The 23,117-nt window shown below is 42.4% G+C and overlaps 1 protein-coding gene across 3 annotated transcripts in view; it reads left to right on the forward strand.

The window, feature by feature from the left end:
• Positions 1-266: 266 nt before the first annotated feature.
• Positions 267-23,117, forward strand: part of VEZF1 (vascular endothelial zinc finger 1) — a 28,078-nt gene continuing 5,227 nt past the window's right edge. For 2 of the 3 annotated variants that reach the window (XM_053367565.1, XM_053367567.1), the window contains exons 1-6: positions 267-574; positions 12,952-13,670; positions 14,313-14,376; positions 17,021-17,204; positions 19,057-19,098; positions 20,476-20,628. In XM_053367565.1, coding sequence (XP_053223540.1) covers positions 542-574; positions 12,952-13,670; positions 14,313-14,376; positions 17,021-17,204; positions 19,057-19,098; positions 20,476-20,628 — 1,195 coding nt within the window. In that variant the 5' untranslated portion in view covers positions 267-541. The remainder of the gene's footprint in view (positions 575-12,951; positions 13,671-14,312; positions 14,377-17,020; positions 17,205-19,056; positions 19,099-20,475; positions 20,629-23,117) is intronic. The other variant, XM_053367566.1, reaches the window with a different exon arrangement.

The following is a 23,117-nucleotide window of genomic DNA, read 5'->3' on the forward strand; positions in this document are numbered from 1 at the left end:
GGAGGAGCGGGGTCCCCGGCTCCCCATCCGGCTCCGCCCTCTCCCTTCTCCCCGCCGAACCCCCCTATTCGGGGTATTGGTACGGCCCGCGGGTTAGCGGAAGCGCGGCCGCTGTGGCGCTGCCATGTTGAGCAGCCTCCTCCTCTCCACCTCCTCCTCCTCCTCCGCCGCCGCCGCCGCAGCCCCAGCCGCCGCCGCTTGTGCTTTGTTGTCGGCTCCATGTAGTTGGGGGCCCGGGGGAGGGAGGAGGGGAGGGGGCGGGCGGGGGAGAGAGAGAGGAGAGAGAGAGAGGGGAAAAAAAGAGAGGGAGAGGGAGGCGAGCAGGCAGGAAGAGCGAGCGGGCGCTGTGAGGAGCCGCAAAAAGACCAGGCCGCCGGGCCTGAGGAGAGAGAGCGAGAGGGAGGCACCATTTATATATATATCTATATCTTATAACTCTCATCTATCTATATACAGAAGGCACTATTTTTTATTTTTTTAAAAAACATATATATATATATAACCTTCCGTATTCCCGGCTGCCGCCGCCGCTTCCAAAGCCATGGAAGCCAATTGGACCGCGTTCCTCTTTCAGGTGAGGGAAGACGACCACCCTCTTCAAAAACCAACCCCCCCCCCGTACCGCGCGCGCACTTCTGAAAAGCCCCCCCCTCCTTAAATGTCCCCGCCTCTCCCTCCCCCAACCCCCCCTCCCTCCCTCCCTCCCGCCCGCGCTTGCCTGCCTCCCCCCCCCCCCGCACAAGGCACCCCGCGCAACCCTCCCCGCCAGGCCCTGATTCTTCTTGCAAAGGGCCGGCTCGCTCTGTCAGCAGCGGCGGGCGACCCCCCCCCCCGCTAGAATAGCCGCGCGCGAGGCGGGGGGGGGGCGGAATAGCGGGAGGGAGAGGGAGGGAGGCAGGAGAATGTAGCTGCTCTCTACGGCGCTGTGGGAGGCCGGCTATAGCGCGCTCGCTCTCCCTCTTTCTCTCTTTTCTCCTCTCTCCCGCACCCTCCCCCCCCCGCAGCCGCCTGCGTCCGAAACAGCAGCCCCGCCACTACCGAAAAACAAACACAAACCTGTTTTGCGGAGGTGGCTTTCCTCCTCCCCCCCAATACTTTGCCTTCTGTAGCTGGTTGGGTTTTTTTGTGTGTGTCCATTTTTTCTTCCCAAAGAAGAAGGAATTCGAGCTCTCTCTCTCTTTAATTTGGGGAGTGGTGGCTGCTCTCCGCTCTCCCGTCTACTCGTCGTATTTGCTCAGATATTGGTGGCCTACGTTTCTTTTTTTTAAGGGGGCCATCCAGTGTTTTCTCCTCCACCCATTGAGCTAGAGTCCCCCCCCCCATCTTGGGCTCATATCGGTGGCTTTTAAGGGGAACAAAACCTGTTCCTATATATATTATTGTACTTGTTGGGGCTTCTGTGCTTTTTCTCATTTTGTGCTCAAGTATCCGTGCCCCTTTATGTGCTAAACTCCTTGACACATTAGTTTTTCTTTCTCCCCACCCCACCGGATTTTTCTACTGATATATATATATATATGTGTGTGTGTGTATGCTCTTAGTTCTTTTTTATGTTCTAATTGTTTACGATTTTAATTAATCTCCCCTCCCCTTGCATATCCCTCTCCTCACTCGCATTTTCAGCTGCTGCATTCTTTGGCTCCCCCCAGTTCTTTAGGACTCATTTACTAATTTTCCCTCTTTCCTCCATGAGCTTCCCTGTGCACTCTCTCTTGCTCCTTCCCTTGCCACCACATTTTCTGCTGCATTCTTTATTCCAACTCCCTCCAGTTCTTTTGGATGTTTAACTAACTGCCTGCTATGAGATTCTCTGTACACCCTACTTTCTTCTCTCCCCTCAACTCTTTTTGCATTTTTCATCTCATCCCCTACCCCGTGTTTAATTGGGAATCTTAAATTATTTTTCTCTCCTCACTCCCACAATGGAAAATAGGATTTTCTGCATACTTTTCATTCACTTCAATCTCCTCTAGATCTTGTGTTTTTGAGCTGCTTATTTTTCTCCCTCAATACTTCTGCTGCTTTGGGACTCCTTAACTAATCCTTACCATGTCCTCTCTACCCCCTCGAAAGATTCTCAACACCTTTTACTCCCCAGGCTCCTAGTAGTTTTTGGTCTGCATTATTTCTCTTGTCCCAAGATACTTTTGCTGCCTTTTATTATTAAAAATAAGTGCTGGCTCCCTCCCCCTTGCCCCATTTATTTTGCTTTTATGTTTTCTTTGGTGCTTTATTTGCATTTATCCCCTCTTTTACTCATCGGCACTTTCCCTTTAGTCTTTTAAGGTGCATTAGGGCCTTATGTGTGTATGTGTGTGTTCTGAAACTAACGGCTACTCTGGAATTTCTTACTTTGTAAGTTGCTGCTACTTTGGCTGCCCTTACCCCTAGCATGTTACCTTTAACTGTTCCCTCTCTTTTTTTAACCATGTTTTTGGTGGTGCCAATTTTACTGATTTTTCATTCTTTTTCTGTCCTACAAATTATTGATCTTTTGCCCCTCCTTACTTTGGCTTGTGGAATTCTGTATTCCTCCCTTCTTTGCCCTCTTCTGTTGTTTTCCAGTTTTGAACTGAGCTACTAATTCTTGTTCCCTAAACAATTATGCTCTTCTACCTTTTGCAACTTTGTCCTCCCATTTTTACTACTTTTTTTTTGCCCTCATATTTTTCTATCTGCTGTGCCTCCTGGTTCCTTCTCCCTCTTTCTGTTCCCTCTACCTTTTTTCTTTGTTTCCCCCCTCAGTTTTTACCATGTACTTTTAAAGCATATTTTTTCTTTAAAGATTTATCACTTTCTCCAGTTTGTCCTGTTTCCTCTCCCTTTTTTCTAAAGATGTGTATTCACATGTTTCATTTCCTCTTAGCCCATTCTTCAAAAAATTGTCACTTTCTCTACCCTTTTGTTCTGTTCTCCTACTTTAAATTACTATTCTCTTCTCCCTTCTCCCTTATTCTGTTTCCTCTCTGTTACTCTGTCACATAAAGCCCTTCTACTTACCCCCTGGGTTTTTACTATTCTTCTGTTAGGAAAGTAGTCCACTGTCTCCTGAAAATTATTTGTAAGTGGTTCTTTGGAAAAGTCTTAAGGACAAATTATATTTTAATTTTCACGCCTAACCCTCTTTATTGGGATATAGGTCAGGAATCCCCTTACCTGCATGTGGAATCAAATACTGGGCTTCTTTGAGGAGAGAGCATGTTGATAATGTAGCTGGAATTTGTTGACTTAATAAGAAAATGTTGGGACAAACCATCTGGGGTGGGGGCAGGATATGTTCAGGTCCTAATCAATTTACTAGTCTGCAGTTTTGATTTCAAAGAATACTTGCCCATGATAATTTTTGAGGGATTGCTCTCTAAAACCAGGGCCTGAGTGAATGATGAACGTGTCTTCTATTAAGCAGCTCTCCTTGCTTAAACCCCTTTGAAAAACAAAACTCCCATTAACTGCTTTTTCTTAAAAAGATGCCAGAATAATGTAGTCAAAATGATGCCATACAGCCTACAACTTGAGTCACTTAAAAGCATTAATATTCTGTAAGGAATGCAGCATGCCAAGCTACTTCCTCCTTAAATCTACAATCCAAGTGAGACCCTAGATTACAAACCATTCCCCTTTTTTAGCTTGGAAAAAGTAAACTAATTACAATACCTCTTCTCCCCCTCTTTCTTGAAGGTAAAATAATCCTCTCTGCAAATTACAAGTCTGTGTCATTTTCCCACTGAGTCTTCTGTTCTCTTTAAAATACAAAGCATGACTCCAGTTTGAAAACATGAAGCGAAGGAATAAATCTGAGGCAAATGCACTGCAGTCTTTCTCTTCTAAAGGAAAATAGTCACCCAAGTACAAAGATGAGTCATTCGCTTAGGTGCCCAGTCTTTGGATGCAGGCTTAAAAAATCCTCTTGAAAACAGAATCTGTTTGAGCTTATGATAACTAAGAGCTCTTGTGTGACTTTTATCTTTGAATACAAGGAATGAAATGTTTTACCATAGGCAGATTCTAGCAGTGATACATCTGCAGTCCAATGATGGGTTTGATTATTTTCCCTGTTTAGAGATTTGAACATTGTTAATCTCCTTAGTGAATCATAGGTTATAAGATACATTTTTTCTTCTCTTTACCAACCTCTACTCCCTTGGCTTCTTTCCATAATAACCACTTGAAGGAATGATTATTGTGAAAATATATGTTAGGACCTTAATGGCTGTCTCACAGTTATATTTGTACTTGGCTTTTACTGCTTCGCTAAATAATTTGGTACAGTATTTCAGAGTTGGGGTAAAAATTAATCTTATGAGGAGGTCAATTTCATAAAAATATGCTAATGTCAATTAGTATGCATGATGGATTTCTCCCCACTTTTTAAAGGTTTTTGATCTTGTTCATGTGTTGAAAATGTCCTGCTCTGAAGCAAGGTGGAGGTTTTAAGCCTGAGTAACTTTTGCCTACACACCAGTGTCTGAGCTTATGTATATGTTAAAGCAGATTTTATAGCTGCCTAGGAAGTACACGTTGCATGTTTAATATTGGGGGAAAGATAACCCATCTAATAATGCAACCAAGGTATGACTCACTTATGCTAATTGGTTGCTCTGACATCAAGGCTTCAGTGCAAAAAAACTTTGCTTCTGGCAATGAAAGTTCACAATGCCAATCCTTGAACCCTGGGTCTTGAAACTGTTTTGTTTTCTATCACAGAAATCACAGTAATAGAAAGAAAATCATAAGCTGTTGATTTGAAACCCAGGCTAAATAAAAACTACACTGTAAGTGAATGAAAATGACTTAACAAAAGATAGTCAAATGCTCATGCTCTCATTTACCATTTAGCCTCTGATCCTTTTTTAGAAGGCCTTAATGCAAGAGATCATTAGGAATCACAGAAACCATTGCTTTTGGCAGAAAAGGGACATTGTTTTACCAGTTTCAGCAAACTCTTAGCAAGGTGAGATACCCAGGTCTTAAAGTACATATCCTTGTTCAAATTACTTTTATAGCAGAAAGCTTTATGAGTATATAGAGTTCAGCCATCTTAACAGTTACGTAGGTTTTATGTTAAAAAAATGAACCTAGCCTCCCTCAGACTTTCACGTTCCCCCTTGCCTGGTGGGGCTGCAAAGAAGAGTTTGGAAGCTTCCACTTCAATTTCAGATAAACCACAGTTTAGTCTTATTATCCGAACCCTAAATCTTACTGGTGATTAGTGAAAGCATGGCAGCCTCTTTTAACTATGGTTTGAAATTAGATTGTTTCTATTAACCATAGTAAAATAATTCAGTTTTTCAAGATAAAATGGCAAGTTGCTGGTAATAAAAGAGGACCTAAATGTCTTCTCATGGTTGCATGGGGGTTGGGGAGAAGAGTGTGCAAGTCCAGAGAGAAGCTAAGCTTGTTCTAATGATGCTAAACCATAGTTTCTTGCTGGGTCCACACAAACCCAAAAGCTTTAAAAGGCTCTTATTAAAGTGTGGTTTCTTGAATCTTGTTTGAAGGATTTGTGTTCCATTTTGAACTGATATGTTTGTGCCTTGATAATGTGATTTAGGTTAGGTGCCTTGGGCCAAATCTTTCCCTTCCATTATTTTTTATTGGTGCCTCAGTTAACAACAGAGGTAAAGGGAAGGGCATGGAAGCAGATGTAGGAGCTGTGCTAATCACTAACAGGCTACTTTGATAGAGGTGGCTATGGCCCTGGCCCCCTGCTGAGAACTGCTTCCAGGCTGCCATCGTAGATAATGTGTGCAGTGTATTAAAATATGTAAAAACTTTGGATGAAGATAATTGGGCTCTGAATGCTTACTGTCTTCAGTTTTTGTGTGTAGAGCCTACAAGGAAATATACATACAGTAAAAGAGTTAAAGCTTGTCTGAGTTGGGTTTCCAGTGGTTGCATCCTTGGCTGCAATTGTTTTACAGGATCATTATGATATTTTAGTTGAAATCTTGATGAAAAGTGGAACCTTGTGTTGGGTTCACGCTCTGGTCATCCAGCCTCCAATCCCTGCTATATTAAAGATGCCTGTGAGCATTTGGGGCAAAAAGGGTTCTGTGCAATTCATACAAAATTGGGCACTCACATTACCTATCCTTGGAAAGTACCTCCCCCCCCCCCAAAGAACAACACAGTGCCATTTATCTTCAGCAAGCAATCATTTCAAAGGTGGCAGTTGGAAAAAGGTTGCAGCCATTTTTGGTCTCAATAAACTCTCAGATGCAGCATCTGACAGACGTACTTGCACAGGCTTTTTTCTTTTTTGCTTTTGGAGGGATGTGCTACTGATTGTGAATTAGTAATTAGTGACTTGCATGTGCTGTTTTATGCTTTGCTGATTTTATTGTATTGTTGTGGGTGGCTTTTATTGAATTTTGGGGTTGTAATATTTTAATTTGGTTTTTAATTCTATGTTGGCTATAGAAGTACATTTACTAGGTGTCTAATAAGTGAAATAAATAAATGTTAAAAACAAACCTGACAGCAACAGCTAACTTCATAATAATGGGAGTCTGGACTCTCCTAAGCCCATCTTTTCAGCTTGGAATATAGTGGAGGACTCTGTAAGGACAGAAATGTCTCCTCTTCCAGCCTTGCTGAAAGTGGCCAGAGGTGCTATCTAATTTCCAGGCCATGTGCAGATGGAATAGAGAATGGCAGAAAGGTGGGCAGGGAAGCTGAAATATTTGGGAACTTCTCTTGTCACTTCCTGCACTCTGTGCCTGGTGGCTTGTGGACATGATGCAGAACCATGTTGTGGGTCACCGGCTGGCTGATCCTTGTATATGAGGTGGGTTAGCTGGTTTAAGTCAGACTATCTCAAGTGAAAATATATGGTTGAAATTGTGCAACTCATGAGAGGGTTGCATGTTGTTTAGACTTTGTTTTCCTCTGAAATAAGCTATCCAGGTGTTTCAGAACCAGCCTATGCTATCCAGAGAGCCCAGTTCTCACAAGGCTCGTGCAGGCCTCTAGTGTGAGCATAACATGGCCTGGATTTACTCACTCAGCATGCCTTGCAAGTCTCCTTAAGCTATTTCTAGTAGCAAAAGTTTGTGAAAGGCTTTGTTTTTCACTTTAGTACTTGATGGAGTGCCTCTAGACATGAACTGCGGAGGTTCTTTCAAAACATGGTTGTTTAACTCAGCTTCAATAAGGTCTGTCTTCAAATGAAGAACCATTTCAACGCTGGATTCTGATTCAGACTAAAAATGTATGACTAATTTTGGTTAATCCCAACTATCGAAAAGCAAATGACAGTGCAGCTCATACAGCGTGAAAGGAAACAAGCCTCAATTTTTTTCTTACCTCTATAGACAAAATTTAAATAAACTGTACTGGTAACAATTAATTTGGCCAGTTGAAGAGAACCTATAGGGTCTGATTCCAGTAGGAGCAAGAGTACAGGCAAACTGTTCATTCCTGGGAAATGACATAGTGTGTACAGTTGTCTTTCTCTGCAGTCATTCAGGGTCAACTTGTACTCTGGCAAGTTTTAAGAAGTCTCTGCTTGAATTCTCCCCAGTCCTATACAGTGAGACCCATTTATGGTTTTAAAATACTTTTCTTTACTTGGAAAGCAAGCTTAGTACAACTTTGATTTGTTAAGGTTGCCAAATCTTACATAGTACCCCTAGATAACACTCGAGTATGGCTGGAATCCACCCCACGCCCCTTCTTAAGCAGAGTCATGGAATACTTGAGCAACTGTACATGGGATCTCTTTTGTCTTCATGCTGGGCAAGTGAGTTTCAAAACAGGGATACAGCTAGCAGCTATTCTCACATCTCCCTTGGTTTATTATTCTGTCTGATACAGAGCACTGTCAAAAGCTCTCATTAAATGCCGAGAAACAGGGCCACGCATACACTCCCTAAGCACAGGTTAGCATGCGTTTGAAAAGTTGCTCATCTGAGAATATTTCTCTTGTGAGCTCTTTTTAACATTTCAAAGTGAGAAATCCAACCAAATGTCATGTCCTCTCCTACCTTTGCTCCCTCTATAGAAGTGTCGTTCAGCTAGAACTATTCCCTTTGTCCTTGAGCCCAGCTTGTTTGTGCTCTCCATGGCATCCAGGTGATATGGCTTGCAGGCCATAGCCCCATTATGGATTTAGAAGTGAAGCCTCTTGGGTTGTCACCAGATCCTCGATATTTGCCGATCTAAAATCTGTTCCCCAAGGAGCTGCTGACAGAATAAGAAGTACATCTCTTATTTTCACCTGTCTTCAGCCTGGAATGCCTTAGTCATTGTGTTACTAAATATATACATGTCAGAAGGTGTGAGTTCCCCGTACATGCTCCTTGTGTTTAGTTCCAGCATGGACAAGTTATTACAAGTACAACTGACTTGGTTGTACTGTCTGTCTGGCGGGCTCATGGTTGGCTTTCAGAAGCAGCCTTCCTGTCAGTGGACTGGTGTCGACAGTTGTGTTATCCCCCATGTAATGTATCCACAATCTAATAGAGCAGACTGGGCATTATAATTGTATTTGTAACTTGTAGTTAACCAAATAGGCTGTCATTAAGATAGGGATCATGTAATATGTTGAGCAGCATGGCATACACCCAGTCATTAGCTGCAAGAATTGCTCCCCTCAGGAATTAAAAAAATGGTTTGCTGAAACGTGCACCTTACTATATCCGCCTGATGAACGCCTGTATTTAGAAAGCAAGTGGCTTATCTTCCTTTTGGGGAAATTACTGTGGGTGGGATTATATAACTCTAATGTCCATTTACCTCAGTTCTTATGTTGAGGATTTGCTCCTGTGTTTATAGTGGGAGAGAATGGCATAGTAAAAAGGTGGAAACTTCAGTGGTTTTGCAGGTGACATTGCTATTTAAGTTGGCCAGCAATTTACTTTAAGAACACAATCCTGGTGGTTCAACAATGGCAACAACAAAATATTTGCTTCCCCCATTATATGGCTGAAATGAAGAAAGCTAGGAGTAGGGGAGGGGATCTTTTTGTGGAAGGACTGAAAGTTCTGTCAGTTGTACTGTATTAAAAACTAGTTATTGGGTTTAGAATGTTTTAATTCTAAGTGTGTCTTTTGTTCTGGTTGGAGGATTTGGGGTTTTAGTAAAAAAGAAAAAAAGAAAAAGGAGATCCTGCATGTCTTAAGTCTGCCTACCTATATTCTAGGAGTATGCTTGGTTCAAGCAGGTTTAGTGATGAAGTCAAATAGTCAATACAGTGGTACCTTGGGTTACAAACACAGGGTTATAGGCTCTGCTAACCCGGAAGTAGTACCTCGGGTTAAGAACTTTACCTCAGAGTGAGAACAGAAATCGTGCAGTGGCTGCACAGCTGCAGTGGGAGGCCCCATTAGCTAAAGTGGTACCTCAGGTTAAGATCGGTTTCAGGTTAAGAGCAGACCTCCAGAACGAATTAAGTACGCAACCAGAGGTACCACTGGAGTGATAATAAACATAAGGCATAACCTCATGGTCCAAGTATTTGTTCCTCTAGCCCAGTGCAGTCTGCTCTAACGGGCAGCTGCTCTCCAGAAATTCAGGCAGACATCTTTCCCATCACTAGTTGCCTGAGATCTTAATTGGCAATGCTAGAAATTGAACTAGATACCCTCTGCAGTGCAAAGCTTGTGGTCTGCAACTCTCTTTCTCTTTTCTGGGATCCTTGGAAATTTCCCTGGAATCTTCTGCAACCCATAGCCATTCCTTAGCACTTCAGTCAAAATGGGAAAAGTCCACTGAAGAGAAAAAGTTTGAACACCCTGCTGGTTGGTTGTTTGTTTGTTATATCACTTTTCATCACAAAAGAGTAACCCAAAGCAAATTACAAAAACTGTGGCAGTCTGAGTGGGCAGTCTACATGAGACTCTCTGGGTCAGACCAATTATATGCAAATCTGTTCTCCTAATCTCAGGGGAACTTATTTTCAGTAAGTATTTGAGAGCAGTGACCTAAAAAAAAATGTTTTAGCTGCAATTTTCAATCCTTACTGCCTATTTTCTATTATTTAGGATGACCTGCTCTTTAAAAAAAGTTCAATTCATCAACAGTCAATCTGCATAAATATACTTCCCAATAATCAGCAATAAGAGAAACTGTTTTATTAATATTTTGAAACAGTTCAAGACGCGTCACAAAATAAAATGGGTTCTGTAGTGAATTTTACTACTGCTGAGTTGCATTGAGCTTGCCTTCTGCTTTAACTTTATTTCTAGCCTGAAGGATACTGCAAGTCCTAACTGCTGTAGTCAATGCATTGGTAACCTCGATGCTGGATAACTGTAACACACACTGTGTAGGGTCTGCCCTTGGGCCTGGTTCAGAAGCTTCAGCTGGTGCAGAATGCTATGACTACATTGCTGATGGAGGCATCTGGCTGACAGCATGTGATACCAATGTTAAAGTATATTCACAGGCTCCCCATCTACAGCCAAACCAGGTTCAATGTCTTTATTGATTTACAAAGTTCTGAACAACTTAGGTCCAGGCTACTTTAGGGACCACCTGAACCCTTATATCCCAGCTCAGTCACTTCAGTCATCTGCTGGAGTGTGATAGAACCATAGAATTGTAGAATTGGAAGGGACCCCAAGGGTCATTTGTGCAACTGCCTGCAATGCAGGAATTTCAACTACAGCATCCATGACAGATGGCCATCCAACCTCTGCTTAAAAACCTCCAATGAAGGAGAGTCCACAACCTCCTGAGGGAGTCTGTTCCACCGTAAAACAGCTCTTACTGTCAGAAGGATGTTCCTGATGTGTCACCAACTATGTTGGTAAGGTTCATTTGACAAGAAACAAAGCTTTAGTGGCACCAGCCCAGTATTCTGGAATGCTCTGCCAAAAGAGATTCAGCAGGCTCCTTCAGTTTCAAACTTTAAATGCCTGCTGAAAACTTTCCTATCCCATCAGACTTATGTAGGCAGTTATACATCTTTCCACAATAGTTAGCTGATCTTGATTTTAACTTTTTGTATGCTTTGTATTGTAGTGTTTTACATGCAATTGTTTTAAACCGCTCTGGTATACTTTTATGAATAAAGTAGAATATACCTGCTGGGAACAAAAGGATCAGTATTACTTTCCTTTCTCTTGGATAAGTTTGTCCCTTCAAGTGCTAGATGGACCAATACCTCACTTTCCAAGTAAGATTGGTTCCTACAATTAAAATCCATACAAAATCCACCCCCAGTTGAGAACGTACAAAAATGTGGCTTTGGGCTGAGTAAGTACAGAGGACAGTTGTATTAAGTAACGGGTGAGGCGGACCAAACATTACTTGTTATTCCTGGCCTGTTAGCCAGTTGAGGATCAACATTCTGATCCCATTGGTGGCCGTGTGGGTGGCTTTCTTAATGGAGCATGGATTAGGATTTTGATGTCTTGGGAGGTGTATTGGAAGACTTTGGAAGTTTGACATTCCCAGCACTTTCGGCAAATGAACATGAATTAGTCTGAAATATGAGATGAAAGCACACTACAGTACAGTCATACTTTGGATCTTGAACACCTTGGCTCCCAAACAAATCGGCTCCTGAACAATTGAAACCTAGAAGTGAGTGTTCCGGTTTTTGAACGATATTCAGAAGCTGGATGTCCAGCACAGCTTCCGTGGCTTCTGGTTGGCTGCAGGAGCTTCCTTCAGCCAATCGGAAGCCACACTTTGGTTTCCGAATGTTTTGGAAGTTGAACAGACTTCCAGAACGGATTCTGTTCGACTTCCAAGGTACGACTGTATATCGTATACAGCCCTCCTGGCCTTCCTCTTAGCTGCAGAGCACAAGGGAGTTAGTCAGAAGAGAAGCCCTGACTGTAGCTGTTTCTGTAGGCTCTCCTTCTCTATACATGTTCTGTGGTGGTTCATACTCTTAGCTTTCCCTCAAACCAGGAAGTTTGATACTGGTTGCTATTTAAAAGGCATACAGTAAACAAAAGCAAATGCCTAAACCAGTACTTAAACCGCACTCTTCCATTTCTTAGCCTGAGGGTGGGGAACCTCTGGCCCATCTATAGGCAATTTTGACCAAGCCACACCTACTTGTCAATCACCTGTTTTGGTATTAAAAGCTCTATCAGCTGATCAGCCGAGCTTCAAAGTACTGCACAGCACTTTGAAATCCTGATTATCAGTAGATATCTGTGCATCACAGCACTGCAATGTCATTTGCAATGTCAGATGATTGATAGATGAGCAGCCCCCACATGTCAAATTCAGCCCATGGGGGTGGGTTGGGGAGCTACGGATCCAGTTTCCCACTCCTGCACTAGCTATAGCAAGTTTCCAGTACTTCATATAAAGAAGTATAAAGAAGATTTTATGAACTGCCTTCACCTGCTTCCTAAAAATAGAAAATGACGAGTTTAGGTGGATCTCCTGGAGGAGGTAATTCTATAAAAGGTGTGCCACAAACTGCTGGCTGGCTGTACATGAGAACAAGATTCATTTGTTAAGACAGGTTTCTTGCTTACAGTGTCAAAAATTTGAAAGCACATTGACTGACTGATGACTTGAAAATGAAACCACTTTAGTCAGGCCTGTGGTAAAACTTGGATGTCTTGTCCCTTCTGTTTGCTCAGTCTGTATAACTTTCATTCAATTCTTGTGTCAGGCTTCCTGACTCTTGCTAATGTGGGGGGGGGAGGGGCGAGGAAATTAAAAACCTGAATTTTGGTGGTGGTAGTATAAATTAGCAAGGTAAGATATGTACAGATTTGCTTTCAGTGTTCTCTGTGTGCAGCTTGAATCCTTTTGTTGCCTTGTGTGTGCACAGTCCTACACATTAAGTGCCATTTGAACATTAGGAGCTGGGGCCCCTCAAATCGGTTCCAGTGAAGGGCAGCTCTTGCCTTCCAAATTAAATCCTACCAGATTAGGTAATGCGTGGAATTTGCCATCTCAACAGGTTTCTGAGCAGTCTTCCCTTATCAAAGCTAAGTGGTGCATTTGTAAGTTACAAATTAATATTTCTGTTTTTAGGCACACGAAGCATCACATCACCAACAGCAGGCAGCACAGAACAGTTTGCTGCCACTCCTGAGCTCTGCTGTTGAGCCCCCCGACCAGAAACCAATTTTACCATTACCAATAACACAGAAACCTCAGCCCCCACCGGAAACGCTAAAAGATACCATAGTCGGGATTAAAAAGGAGAAACCGAAAACCTCCTTTGTGTGCACATACTGCAGCAAGGCCTTCAGGGACAGCTACCATTTGAGGCGCCATGAATCCTGCCACACAGGGATAAAGTTAGTGTCACGGCCAAAGAAAGCTCCTGCAACGATGGTGCCCCTAATCTCGACCATCGCAGGTGACAACAACCGGTCAACGCTGGTTTCGACCATCGCAGGTATCCTCTCAACTGTCACTACGTCTTCCTCCGCCACCAACCCAAGCAGCAGTGCTGGTGCCACGGCCATGCCGGTAACGCAGACGGCGAAGAAGCCCAGTAAGCCTGTCAAAAAGAACCACGCCTGTGAGATGTGTGGCAAGGCCTTCCGTGATGTCTACCACCTCAACAGGCACAAGCTGTCCCACTCAGATGAGAAGCCTTTTGAGTGCCCAATTTGCAATCAGCGTTTCAAAAGGAAGGACCGCATGACCTATCACGTGAGGTCTCATGAGGGTGGCATCACCAAACCCTACACCTGTGGTGTTTGTGGAAAAGGCTTTTCGAGGTACCATGTAGAAAATCCCAGGCGAGCTCAAGTATTGGATTTTCATTCCGTGTTCGCGCGGGGGGTGGGGGTGGGAAGGGGCCATAAGGAAAGTGAGTGCGGGAGGTGGGGTGGGGTGGGGGAGGGGACAGTGACCCTTCTTGGGTCTTAAAATCTGAATCTAAAGGCAATTTTGCAAGTGATAGGACATGCTGCCTGTGAATTTAAAACAAAAATTATTTATGTTGGTCTGCATTGGACCTTGCATGAGCAGGGCGTGGATGGAGATCTTAAAACAACTCTTTTTATACAGACCAGAAAGAGTACCAATCTAGCAGTATTGGGGAAGCAGAGATTCTGTTCTATTTGGATGATCTCCAGTTCTAATAGCTAGTAGATCTTTCTCTTAAAAAGAGAATTATACCAATGGGGTATATCCCATTTATACCGCTGGGGAGGATTAATTTTTTTCTAGGCAGACCTGCAAATAATCACAGGCAAGCCATGTGACCTCTTTGAGGAATGCACTTAGAATGCTGCTTATAGGGAAGTATGGATTTGAAAGATTTGGGTGGTTGGTTAATTGTTTATTGTGGAGGATGTTGGGTTTTATAAATGACCTACACTGTGTTATGTGTAACAATGTGTTCTCTTTGTGTCTCTACTTTTTTCTTTCTTATACAGGCCTGATCACTTAAGTTGTCATGTTAAACACGTTCATTCCACAGAGAGGCCCTTCAAATGCCAAGTAAGGGGTTTGGTGATCTACAGTGCTAAATTTATTTGCTGTCTGCTAAACTGCTTCACACAAGAGTTTGGATTTGGATGTCATAGGGGCTCTTTGAATTGGAAATAATGGGGCGTGAGAACCAGATTGGGTCGCAGTATGAATCCTTGGAATCTCACCTTTAGGCTGCCTCAGTAGGGTTCACCTTGCTTTAGAGCACTCTTTCAGCTTATCTCCATGAGGCGACTTTGGCTAAGTGCTGAAATGGCCCAGAATACTTTTTATAGCGTAGGTGAAAAAGCACAAGGGAGAGGGAAGCTCCCGCTTCTGGTAGTAGCTTCCTTGATCTTGGGCTGACTTTGGTAGCCAGCCCAAAGTGTTGGGTCATGTCTGTGGCATTATGCTAAGCTTGGCATGTCACAAAAGAGCACTGTAAGTTCAAGGTGGATCTCTTCCCCTTTCCCAACTTCAGAGCATGAACTTAATAAATTCACCAAAGCAGGGACACTTAACTGTCATAAGAGAAAGTGAAAGAACCATAACTCAGCAGTGAAGCATCTTCCTTAAATTCAGAAAGTCCCAAATTCAATCTCTGGCATTTCCAGGTATGACAGATGAATCAATGCTCTCTCTTAGTAGAAGACAGCTTCCCATGTTCCTAATCCATTGTTAGGGGTGTTAGGTCCATAGACTGTCTGCATGGGCCCCAACCATTCCAGTGTCTATACGAGGTGTATATGGGTGTGAGTGCATTTTAATACTGTCATTGTAAGCTGCTTAGATAACTCTTGTTCTTCAACATCAGGGGTGTCAAACTCAAATTCATCGGGGGGCCGCATCAGCAGTTTGGTCACCCTCAAAGGGCCGGTTGTATCTGTCACATCACAGGATGGCATGCGCTCAATATAAAAACAAGTGGAGGTTTCCTGAATGCATGTAAAGTGGAGGTTTCCTATGTAGAACGGCCAGCGCTACACGGGCCACATGACGAGGTCTGGCGGGCCGGATTCGGCCCGCGGGCCTTGTGTTTGACACCCGTGTTCAACATGAATGCATGTACATAAATGCATATAATGAGTGAATAAAGTGTGTAGCTATGTTTACTTGGCTGAATGTACATGCTCCAGATGTTCTTGATAGAAGCATGAATGTATTTGAGCAGGACTGTACAAGTGGATTACTTGAGTGCCTTGTTTTGCTGTCTTAAACATGTTAATTTCACTGTTTCCTCCAGTAGAATGGAAAATGTCCTCCATCCTGAGACCATATCTAGTCTTAGTTCAGTAAGCACATTCTAAGGCATTTTCAGCAAATATTGCCACTTCTAGTCCCAGTATTGAAAACAATTTCTTGTGACAAAAGTTAGCTAGGAACCAAAGACATACTTGCAAACATCTGTTTGCAAATAGGAATCTCCTTCAGCTGACTGCCTAATTAAGCTTTTGTAAACTGAAGGAATAGTTGTGTTCTTTCCCCCCCACTTGCAACTTGTCACTGTGCCATAAATGACAACCTGCATGCATATGTAGGCAGACTAGCAATTCTTTTTCTATTGGCTAATAACTTGTCAACTAGTTTACAAGGTTGAGCTTAAAGGCAAGCAAAATGGCTAAGTTTATTGAACAGTTGGCTATCTTGCTTCATCTGTGCAAGACTGAGCTTGTTCTCCGTGACTCAGCTATGGCCAGCTAGTGCTTTGAATTAAAAGGAATGACTCTTCATGCTTTGTGCTTAGTTTTTGTCTTGATTTTTATTTAACTAAATGTAACTGAACAGTGGAAAAATCATAAGCAGGAGTGTTGGCAGAAAACAATACAAGAGACCACCTGTGTGTGTATTCCTAGCATTTATAAGCCCCATGGCAGTTTGGTATGCAAGACTGTCTTGCTATCAAAACACAGAAGTCCCACTTTTGTCCTCTTTAAGTATTACTCAGCTCTATGACATGAGTGTGCTGTTCAGTGTTTGGATAATGGGTGCATCAGTTAAGAGACGGTTGGAACCATAGTTGGTATCCAGTTCATAGAATCCCAGAATGTATTTAGACTGGTCTTTTATCGGCTGCATCTTCATACTGCCTTCATACTAACCAGCTGCAAAAGCGTACTTCGGTGGCTAAGCATGTTAGGCCTGGTAGATGTGCTAAACTCCCAAACCACTTCATGGTTCACATAGTTGAGTGGCATTATACGCACACAGATTCTTTCCAGAAAGAAGGAGAGGAAGGATTCTAGCCTATATTGCAAATAATTCGTGTGCAGGAGGATTCAGTCATGATACTCTCCCCTGCTGTCTTCCCACTCTGGGCAGTCTAAAGTTGTACAGTCCAGATACAGGTTTACAATTTTACTTGTGTTTTAACAAATTAAGTGTTGCATCCCGTTTACACATACTGTGATCGATATGACTACTGGGGTGGGGTGGGGAGCAGCCATACTGGTTGGGCTACAAATGAAAGGGGTCTTCCTTCACTGTGTATACTTACGGGGAGGAATACTGCTATGCTTTAATTGCACGTCAGAAGGGTTTGAACTAAATCTCAAATTTCAGTTCTTCCTTTGTGGGGTGTAAGGACTGATGGTGTATTAATAATAAGAATATACCTAAAATTAGCATTCATTGGTGTAAGGGTACCTGCCCAAACCTTCTGTTTCCCTCCATGTAGACTTGCACGGCTGCCTTTGCCACCAAAGACAGGCTGCGGACACACATGGTGCGCCATGAAGGAAAGGTGTCATGTAACATCTGTGGTAAACTTCTGAGCGCAGCGTATATTACCAGCCACTTAAAGACTCATGGGCAAAGCCAAAGTATCAACTGTAATACCTGTAAACAAGGCATCAATAAAAGTAAGTGGACACCCCCTTTTTTCAAAACAGTCTTTCAACGTACTCTTTAGCATCAGCTATATGTAGTGTATGTGTGGCATGTTTAAAATATAAAATACATGATGTAGCTCAGGCATAGGCAAACTCAGCCCTCCAGATGTTTTTTGGGACTACAACTCCCATCGTCCCTAGCTAACAGGACCAGTGGTCAGGGATGATGGGAGTTGTAGTCCCAAAAAACATCTGGGGGGCCGAGTTTGCCTATGCCTGCTGTAGCTTATGTGAGAAATTACGGGGAATTGTAGTCAAACAAATGAGACTTGCAAGGAAAGGAATTTCTGTATTACACTGGAGTTTGCACCAATTTTTCTTTCCTTACCTCAGTCGATCTCAAATGTTGCCAGGCCTTACCCAAAGCCCTTTGAAGTCGGTGGAAAGTATCCCATTGATTTTAGCAGGCCCTGAATTGTCGCTTCAAAGTTCTTGGCATGCTAGAGCTGATGACTAAACAAGTTTTTTTAAACAAAGCATTCATCCTGATGGAGTTTTTAGGGCACTGAAGATAAATCTTGGTTGTTGCAGCTGAAATGCCCAGTCATGTTTAGCAGTGCAGATAATGAAGACATTTCCTCCTCTAAAACAGCTACATAAGAATGGAATTTTCAGTGGATCGTAAAGGAGTTAGGGGTCCAGCAGCTCACTTCAGTTCCTCCTTTGAAGGATTTCCATAGCACAACAAACGTTTTCATTTTTGTTCCTTCAGTTCTCTGTGAAAAAGCTTGAAGGCACGTATTAGCTATGGGGAAAGCAAGATAAGAAATTTATAGGATCAAATTGTTCATCACATAATAGGTTTTGATGTCTTTGTCAGAATCTGCTAATCCAAACAGAGATTTATAAATAACAACTTGTGGTGAGTAAGGATGGATAGGAGTTGTTATGAATTTTAAGTCACTTAGAAGATTTGGCCTATACATGCAGTAGAATGAGAAGGTAGAGATCTGAAGTGGTACAGTAGGCTGTGCCACCTCATTGAGTGGCATTTTTGAATGCTAGTTAAAAATAAATAACACTTCAGGCAGAAAACTGGCACAACAAGGATAGGCTGCAGTAGATCCATCTCCCTGATGTTATTTGGTAGAGGGGGTTATTTGCAGAGAAAGTTTTACTTTCAGTACTAAAAGACCTCCCATCTTCTACCTGTTGTCTAAAAGTAGTAAGTCCAGTCTACCAGCTCAGAAATCTTTTGCCTCATTCTATTGCACGTGTAGCTGAGACACGACTAATAAGATGTGGGCTAGTAACTTTCATAGGTTTATGAGTATGGCTGACTAAGAACTAATAAAGCTACAAAATAAGTGATAACCTACCAAATTGAAGGAAAATAATTATGTGTGTTGTTGCCCAGTCTCCTCAGATACTAGAGGCAAGAGTCGGTCATGGATTAGCAGTCTGGAAGAAAGGTTTCTGTATTGCCCTTCCTCATAACTCCTGTTCTTCCCCAATAACTTCAGAAGGGTTGCTTCAGAATATATACTTTTATTTGTGATACAGTTGCAACAATCCAGTAAGGATCGATTCAGACTTAGCTAGCGGTCAGCTCCATGGCTTGGCAGGGGGACTTGAACCAAGTTTTCCCATCTTCAAACTGTAGCCTGTACTCACCACATAGGCTCTGTTGCTTTCCCCTTGTACAGCAGCCTTCCTTTGCCTGTGTCTCCCCCATTCTTTCACCTTCTCTGTTTGTCGCCTACCCCTTTCCATATTGTGCCTTTCCACATTGTGAGTGCAAAAGAAGTCTTTTGGTGGAGATAAATGGTGTCTTGTGTTAAATTATGCAAAGTCGCTTCACTCACATTCCTCTTAATTGCAGAATTTGGGTTTTTCAAGCAAGAAAATCTGCACCTCCCTGCTTGTGAGTAGCAATTGTCTAAAATTGATATTGTTAGTGGTATTAGGCTGGAAATGCATGATGCAGTAACTGATAACCTGCCTTTATTAAGATACTAAGTTTTTTGTTGATATGGACTTCTTTGCATGTTAAACTATGACTTAACACAAATGAGCAACCACTGTACAAATCAGAGCTGCGCCCCTCTGCTTTGCTTTGCCGGAAGGACACAAACCAAGTGTTGGCTTCAGTCTTATGTGCACCCAGGGCCCTTGATTGGTTCCTCTCCAAACAAGTCACAAGAATAATCCAAAGAAGATATTCCTTGTTCTTATTTGTTTGAGAGAAACAAGCCACAGTCGCTGATCTGTATGCAACACTAGTGTTTGTTTTCTTCTGGCTTTGCGAAAGAGAGGAGGTGGGACAGGTGCAGTTTGAGCAGCATGCACTAGCACACCTGTTTATTCCTATTAAGCCATAGTTGCTTAACTCTTGCTTGCCATTATGTATGAACCAGGCTACCGAGAGTATCTAACTAAGGCCTACTCAGAGAGGACCCATTGAAACCGGTGCTCCTAAATTAGCCACGTTCATTAACATCATTGGGTCTACTCCGAGTAGGACTAGCTTTGGATACCACCCTGAGCCCTTGTACAAGCCATGGTGGCATAGGTTTCCAGTTTCCCCTCCATAAATGATTCCAGCCAATCTGTCCTGCAGTGCAGTCTGTCAATGCAGCTAGGCCACCTTCCATCCATCTGCTTTATCCACAACTGTGGTCACTGTATAAGGAAAAGCTGCACACACTTGGCCACTGTGCACACACTTTAGTCTGACTTAGAAGTGGTCATTTTGACACATTATGGAACTCCCAGTTGGCAGAGACGGTATACCTGCAGTTGCTACATGTTCGGAAAGCAGCTGAGTCTCTTCCAGTGGGAAGGTCTGTTAAAACTCATTTGTTCTTGCTCTTAATCCACTCTGTATAAAGTAGACAGGTCAGTGTCCCTTAAAGAACTCCTGATCTAAGATGAACAAATTGGACCTATGAAATGAGAGGCAGTGGTAGGCTATGTTTTTCCCAGTCATTTCAGCAGCACACTTAAAGGTGAGGGTTTGGTCTCCTAGTTCTTCTCCAATCTGTTAAATGGCTGGGTTTGAAGCTTTATACAGCTGTCCTAGCAGAGGTGATGTTGGAAGTGTTAAATTATTTGCACACAACTGCTTCTGTTCAAAATCATGAAGGGATAGTTTTATGGAAAAGCTAATGCAAATCTTCCAAAACCCAAATCCACTTTACTCAAGAGTTGCCAAACTTCAACAAAATTAATCATTTTGATGAAAACTCTAACATGCATCTGTATATATGTGTCTCTCTTATAAAAAATTTGGCTGGAATAGCATGCATGAACGAAGAGAGTAACAACCAGAAGCAGCAGCAACAGCAGCAGCAGCAGCAACAGCAGCAGCCACAACAGCATGTCACTAACTGGCCTGGAAAACAGGTAGAGACCCTGAGATTATGGGAAGAAGCTGTTAAAGCAAGGAAGAAAGGTAAAAATCTATGCCCTTAGAATGTTGTTATGCTATTGGTGATAGATCAAATTCACAATAACACTTGTGTCATGGCAGCAGCCACTAGATAATCTGGCATTCCCTCCTGCCATTGCCAATCAGACTCACAATAGGTCCTTACTGCTTAATCACCTCAAGCAATTGCCCAATTATGAGAGCCAGGCTGGGAGGCATTAGTCCTATTATGTGTTAGCAAGTCACCTGTCAGCGTGGTCTGCTGCTTAAATAAAAAATGTGAGCTCTTGCTCCAGTGTTAAGAATCAGGGACATATAGAAAACTTTGATTTAAAACCTTTTATGGCAATTTCTTTTGTAAAGCTATGAACTCTAGTGATAGAATTAAGACCAGTCAGAGGCAGACTAAAAAAAGAAAAGAAAAAAGAAGTTACAAGTCCTTCATCAGAGAACTAGTTTCTGGGTTCCCCATGGAGAATTCTCAGCAACTTTGGAAAGCCAGAGAAGTTAAACTGGTATAAAGCCACAGTGTAGATATTCTCAATTTTGATGTCAGGTTGCTCTAAGTTTGCTAGGAAGGCATCTGGCCTAGGTTTCTTGACCTTGTTACCAATCTCATCCCACTTGCTTTTTATTCCCATCTTGTCTTTCACTTGACATTTTAACAACTTTCTGTTGCTTTCTTGTGTGATTAGTTGCAAAACAACAAAAAGTGGTATGTTCTCATCTTGCCATGGTGACTCCAAGACCTGCTGTAGGCTGAGCTGGTCACTCAGTTGCCTTTTTTGTAGCTCATTTTTGTCTTAACTTTATAACACACACAAGTAAGCCAAGGAAGTGTTGGCTGACCATTGGAGGATAGTGACATAACTCATCTAATGAAGTCTAAGTTACTAATTCTTCTCCACACTTGAGCTTCTAATGGCAGCCCTTTTGTTTCAGATACATTTTTTTCTTAAAATAGTATGAAAAGTACACATGTCTTTCCATTCTATGTCTTGCGGTGGTTTCTATACAAGGAAGTAGCAGCGACCTAATGCAGTGAAAATCAGTGCCAGATTTTAAAAATCTTTGTTTAAATTCAGGTAATAGTGGCCTAGTTTGCACATATGTTAAGTCATGGCTTGTTAAACCATGATTTGTTGGCTTGTCTGATCCCCTGTCCAGCAGCTTAACTATGGTTTGTTAATTGCCGAGAAACCACATTCTGAAGCCATAGTTCGCTGGCTAAGTTTTGTTTTGACAATGTTTTGACATTGTGTGCAAATCCAGTACCTTTCCTTAACCATGGTTTGTTCAGCCACTGCAACCTAGATGCTTGCCAAGCTACAAAGACAGAAGGCAAGTGTAGCTAGGGGAAAAAAATCTAACTCTTGAGAAGGAAGCCATATCTTGTTAGATTGCCTGTGGAACAACTCTTGGTTTGTTAGCCAAACAAGGGTTTTGGGTTATGGGTGAACTAGGCCAGTATAATATATACGTGGTTTTTTTGCATGAATAGAAGCTACAGAACAACTCTTGGTTACAGGTCCACTTTGATATTTCTCCTTCCATCCACACTAACTTTTTCAACTGTTGTTGATCAGTGTACTTCTTAAAGAAGATTACTATAGTAGAAGTCTTGTAGATAATGATCATATGGCAATGTCCAGTTTTTATTAGGATTAACGAGTATATTGTTATCCTTATTATTTGGATTTTTGTGTTATACACCAAAGAAATCTGGCAATTACAACAAACCATCCAGGTGTTCCTCTTGCATTATTCTGCTTTTAGAGTTGAGATTATCAGGGCGAAGAATGATACAGTAGATTCCATAATTATAATTTCTGGGCCACTAGAACACACTCTGACACACACTAGTCTTACCAAGCTTTCTTCTAATTTCCCTTTGAAAAAGCTAAGACTTCTTGGGATGCTGAATCCTGAACACTAAATCCCACTCTTTCTAGTGAAAGATGTAGCAATATTTAATCTTATAATCCTGTTCCTCCAATGGCAGCATGCACAGCTTCATGCTAATTTGGCTTCACAGATAAATTGAGAATGTAACTGGTTCAAGGTTATTACTCCATTTTATGATTGACTAGGGATTTGAACCTGGGTTCCCCAATGCAAATCCAGGTTGCTTATGTATATGATCCTGACATGCTCTTAATGCTTAATGCATAGAGTCTTCCTTAGGACCTAGAGTTTCCCTTCCTTCCCAGATAAAGGTGTGTTGAAGTGAACTCCAGTTCCTCAATAACTGACATCTTACTTTAGCCCCACCAAACACCTGCATTTCTTTCTTGTGTTGCCATTTGCTCCTTCATCTTCCTCTGGTGCTTACGGTGGCTGCTGGCATATTAATTTGCATTGCCCTATTTTTTATGAACTGTGCATGCACACAGGACCAGGGAACTTGGGGATGGAGAGACTGTTCTTAGAGTTGTAGCTGGGTGGGGACCTGTGGAATGCTGAACTCTCCATAGGGTGCAAAGACTGAACTGGGAGAGAAACCCCCGCAACCT

This window comes from Podarcis raffonei, chromosome 15 (assembly GCF_027172205.1).
Source record: "Podarcis raffonei isolate rPodRaf1 chromosome 15, rPodRaf1.pri, whole genome shotgun sequence".
Taxonomy (NCBI): Eukaryota; Metazoa; Chordata; class Lepidosauria; order Squamata; family Lacertidae; genus Podarcis; species Podarcis raffonei.